The sequence below is a fragment of the Homarus americanus genome, unplaced genomic scaffold, assembly GCF_018991925.1.
Source record: "Homarus americanus isolate GMGI-L3 unplaced genomic scaffold, GMGI_Hamer_2.0 scaffold6317, whole genome shotgun sequence".
NCBI lineage: Eukaryota > Metazoa > Arthropoda > Malacostraca > Decapoda > Nephropidae > Homarus > Homarus americanus.
The window spans coordinates 505,381-509,044 of NW_024730668.1; the positions used below are offsets into that span (position 1 = coordinate 505,381).

The following is a 3,664-nucleotide window of genomic DNA, read 5'->3' on the forward strand; positions in this document are numbered from 1 at the left end:
GTAATGAGAACACGGAACTCCCAAACAACAAGGCCGTGGCGGAGCGTCGACTAGATGGGCTTCGAAGGAGACTATCCAAGGACGCACGGCTGCGACAAGGATACGTAGAGGAAATGAATAAACTGCTTGCTGAAGGATATGCTGAATCAGTGCCTAAGTGCCAGTTGGAGTCAGATACTGGACTGGTCTGGTATCTGCCTCATCACCCAGTGTTGAACCCAAATAAGCCAAACAAAGTACGCATAGTTTTTTAACTGTGCAGCCAAACACAAAAGGACATCGCTGAACGACCAGGTACTACAAGGTCCAGACTTCAACAACAAATTACTTGGAGTCCTGTTTAGGTTTCGCCAAGGAACTGCAGCCATCATGGCAGATGTGGAGGCTATGTACCATCAAATCCATGTAGCGCCAGAACATCGAGATGCGTTAAGATTCCTCTGGTGGGAGAATGGGGACCTGAGTAGAGAGCCAGTAACTTACAGGATGAAGGTGCACATCTTTGGTGGGGTGTGGAGCCCTTCATGTGCAACTTACGCTCTCCGGCGCACATTCCAAAGACCACAGATTCGAGTTTCCCGACATGGTGGCGCAAGCGGAAGTCAACTTCTACGTTGACGACCTGCTCATGTCGCTGGACTCCTCAAATGAAGCATCAATGTTAGCGTGTCAGCTTCGAAGACTGTTGGCGTGTGGAGGATTTCGTTTAACTAAGTGGGCCAGTAATCACAAAGGAGTGTTGGCTACCATCCCACCGGAGGAGAGGCAAAATGCACTGAAGGAAATTGATCTGAGGCAAGACAAATTGCCAATGGAGCGAGCCCTGGGGGTTAGGTGACTCCTGGAAGGTGATCAGCTCGCCATCAAGGTGCAACCAAACTCAAGGCCAGCGACCAGGAGAGGAGTACTAAGCCTGGTCAATTCTATTTATGACCCACTGGGGTTCGTGGCCCCATTCATCATCAGGGCTAAAATCTTATTTCATTGTGAATGCAGGCGTCGATTAGGGTGGGACGAACCTTTGTCGGCTGTTAATCACACGAACTGGAGCACCTGGCTAGGAGAACTGGCCCACCTTGGGAAATTAAGGGTACCCAGATGCCTAAAAACAGCATGTGCTAAAGAAATCATCTCAGCACAGTTGCACACCTTCTGCGATGCATCGCAGGCTGCTTACGGTGCGGTGACCTATTTGAGAATGGTAGACTCTGGCGGAAGTATCCAGTGCTCTTTCGTGTACGGACGGGCCAAGCTGGGCCCACTCAAGCAACTGACAATACCAAGGATGGAACTTTGTGCAGCTGTCCTGGCAGTGAACGCTGATCGAACGATTCGCCGAGAAAGGACCATGACCATACACGAATCTTATTTTTGAACGGATAGCATGCTAGTCTTGCAGTACATCGCCAATTCGAGCAGACGATTTCAAACGTTTGTAGCGAACAGGATAGCAGTCATGCAAGAGCTGTCAAGAACTGACCAGTGGAGACATGTCGGCACATCGCTGAACCCAGCAGATGATGCAACTAGGGGATTACCTGTCCTGGACCTGGTTGCAGGATCTCGGTGGATACGAGGTCCTGACTTTCTACTCAGTGATGAAGAACGGTGGCCAAAGGGAAAGGAGCTGCCAGCATTACTGAACGACTTACTGGAGGTGAAACGAGAAGTACACCAGAGATCTGTAGTTGCTCTGGCAGTGAGCGAGCAGTCAAAGTGGTCCCTCGCCAAACTGTAGCTCAGGTACTCATCATGGTACCGCTTGGTGAAAGGGGTGGCGTGGATTAAAAGGTTCATTTGGTGGCTTGGGTCCAGTACAAGGACCGCAGACCTGCGCCTCAAACTGAAGAGGCTAAGCACTGAGGAACTACAGTCGGCTGAGCAGACAATTATAAGATTGGTGCAGAAAGAGGCTTATGAGAAAGAAATCCAAACTGTCATAAAGGGTGAGCTGCCGAAGGACAATAAGCTATATAAACTGGAATTTTACTTGGACGAGCGAACGTTGCTCAGATCAAAGGGAAGAATTAAAGGAACCCTTCTTGGGCGAAGTGGTGAGGAGCCAATCTTGCTGCCTAGAGACCACCACATCACCGAAATCATAGTGCGGGAGATGCACGAAGAGAGAGCCGGACATGCCGGACGAGAACACACGATGGCGTGTGTGAGGCAAAGGTATTGGATTCCCCAGGGCAGACGCTTGCTTGATAGAATCATACGACGCTGTGTAGTGTGCCGACGGAACAACTGGAGAAGTCGGCATCAAAGGCAAGCTGACTTACCAATAGATCGTGTCACTCCTGGAAAGGCTCCATTTGCTTACACTGGAATGGACTGTTTTGGCCCATTCATTATCAAGGTAGGGAGGAAACAGGTTAAGCGCTGGGGATGTCTGTTTACATGTCTAACTATTAGGGCTGTTCATCTAGAAGTCTTGGCCTCATTAGACGCAGATGCCTTCCTCAACGCAATAACAAGGTTCTCACGACGCAAAGGTACACCAGAGCGTATTAGGTCGGATAATGGGGCAAACATGGTACGGGCAGCCAAAGAGCTCAAACTGGCAGTGAAAAGTTGGGAGCAAGATGACAGACTCAGTGGTGCCTTACTGAAAGCAGATATTGACTGGGTCTTCAATCCACCAGCTGCCCCATACATTGGGGGAGTATGGGAAAGGCAGATTCGCACAGTAAAGAAGGTTCTGCAGGCGATTCTGGGCTCACTAGTTTTAGACGATGAACGTCTGCAAACACTGTTCTGTGAAGTGGAAGCCATAGTTAACGAGAGGCCAATCACCCCGGTTCCAAACACTCCAAATGAACCAAAGGCTCTCACGCCTGCTGATCTTTTGCACTTAAGTCAAAAGGGTAATCTTCCCTTAGGTGGAAGGTCAATAGGCGAATCATACTACAGAAGGCGGAAGCATGCCCAGTACCTTGCAGATCAATTTTGGAAGCGCTGGCTGACGGAGTACCTCCCTCAACTCAGAACTCGACAAGTGCATTTCAGACCACGGCGCAACTTTCGCCCTGGTGACCTAATTATTATAGCAGAAGCAAGTAGTCCACGCAACAAATGGCACCTTGGTCGAGTGATGGAAGTCAAGGCTGGCGAGGATGGACTTGTCCGACAGGCAGTGGTTAAGACGACGACGTCCACAATGTTGCGACCTGTGACAAAATTATGCTTGTTGGAGGGAGCAATGGAAAGGGTTGACGGAGTCGGCCAGGAAAGTGAATTGGGTATCCACACATGAAGATGGTGATGTCCGAACGTCAAAGGACCGAGATGTCCTAAGGAGCTGATAAGTACCACCAGCCTGAGGGCAGCATGGTCACAAGACCGTGACAAAATTAAAGTTGAATACCATCAGCCTGAGGGCAGCATGGTCACAAGAACGTGACAAAGCATTAAGTATCAAAGGCCTGACATGGTTTTGAGCGTGAACGCTCAACAGAGTGGGTGTAACCGCAAGCAGCAAACACATAAACAAATATTAGTGTTAGCCTGTAAGTCATGTCATGTTTATTGGGTGTGCCTGCCCTTATGCAGTATGTAGAGTGCTGAGATGGTTGAAGATGAGAGGTCCAGAAGGAGGTTGGAGGGTGTGAAGGGAGTTTGTTTATGTATAATTATAATCACCTGACTCAGCCATAGCTGACCA

At 49.3% G+C, this 3,664-nt stretch overlaps 1 protein-coding gene across 1 annotated transcript; it reads left to right on the top strand.

Moving 5' to 3' along the window:
• The first annotated feature begins 1,384 nt into the window (after positions 1–1,384).
• Positions 1,385–3,256, top strand: LOC121867240. Its single transcript, XM_042367092.1, has 2 exons — positions 1,385–1,734; positions 1,816–3,256. The coding sequence occupies exons 1-2, from the start codon at positions 1,385–1,387 to the stop codon at positions 3,254–3,256; spliced, it is 1,791 nt and encodes a 596-aa protein (XP_042223026.1).
• Positions 3,257–3,664: the final 408 nt, after the last annotated feature.

Bases quoted from the DNA above. Each gene is read 5' to 3' on its own strand.
- LOC121867240 (XM_042367092.1), top strand. From the start codon at position 1,385: ATGCTAGTCTTGCAGTACATCGCCAATTCGAGCAGACGATTTCAAACG. The intron at 1,735-1,815 runs GTAGCTCAGGTA...GCTTGGGTCCAG, and splicing joins AAGTGGTCCCTCGCCAAACT to TACAAGGACCGCAGACCTGC.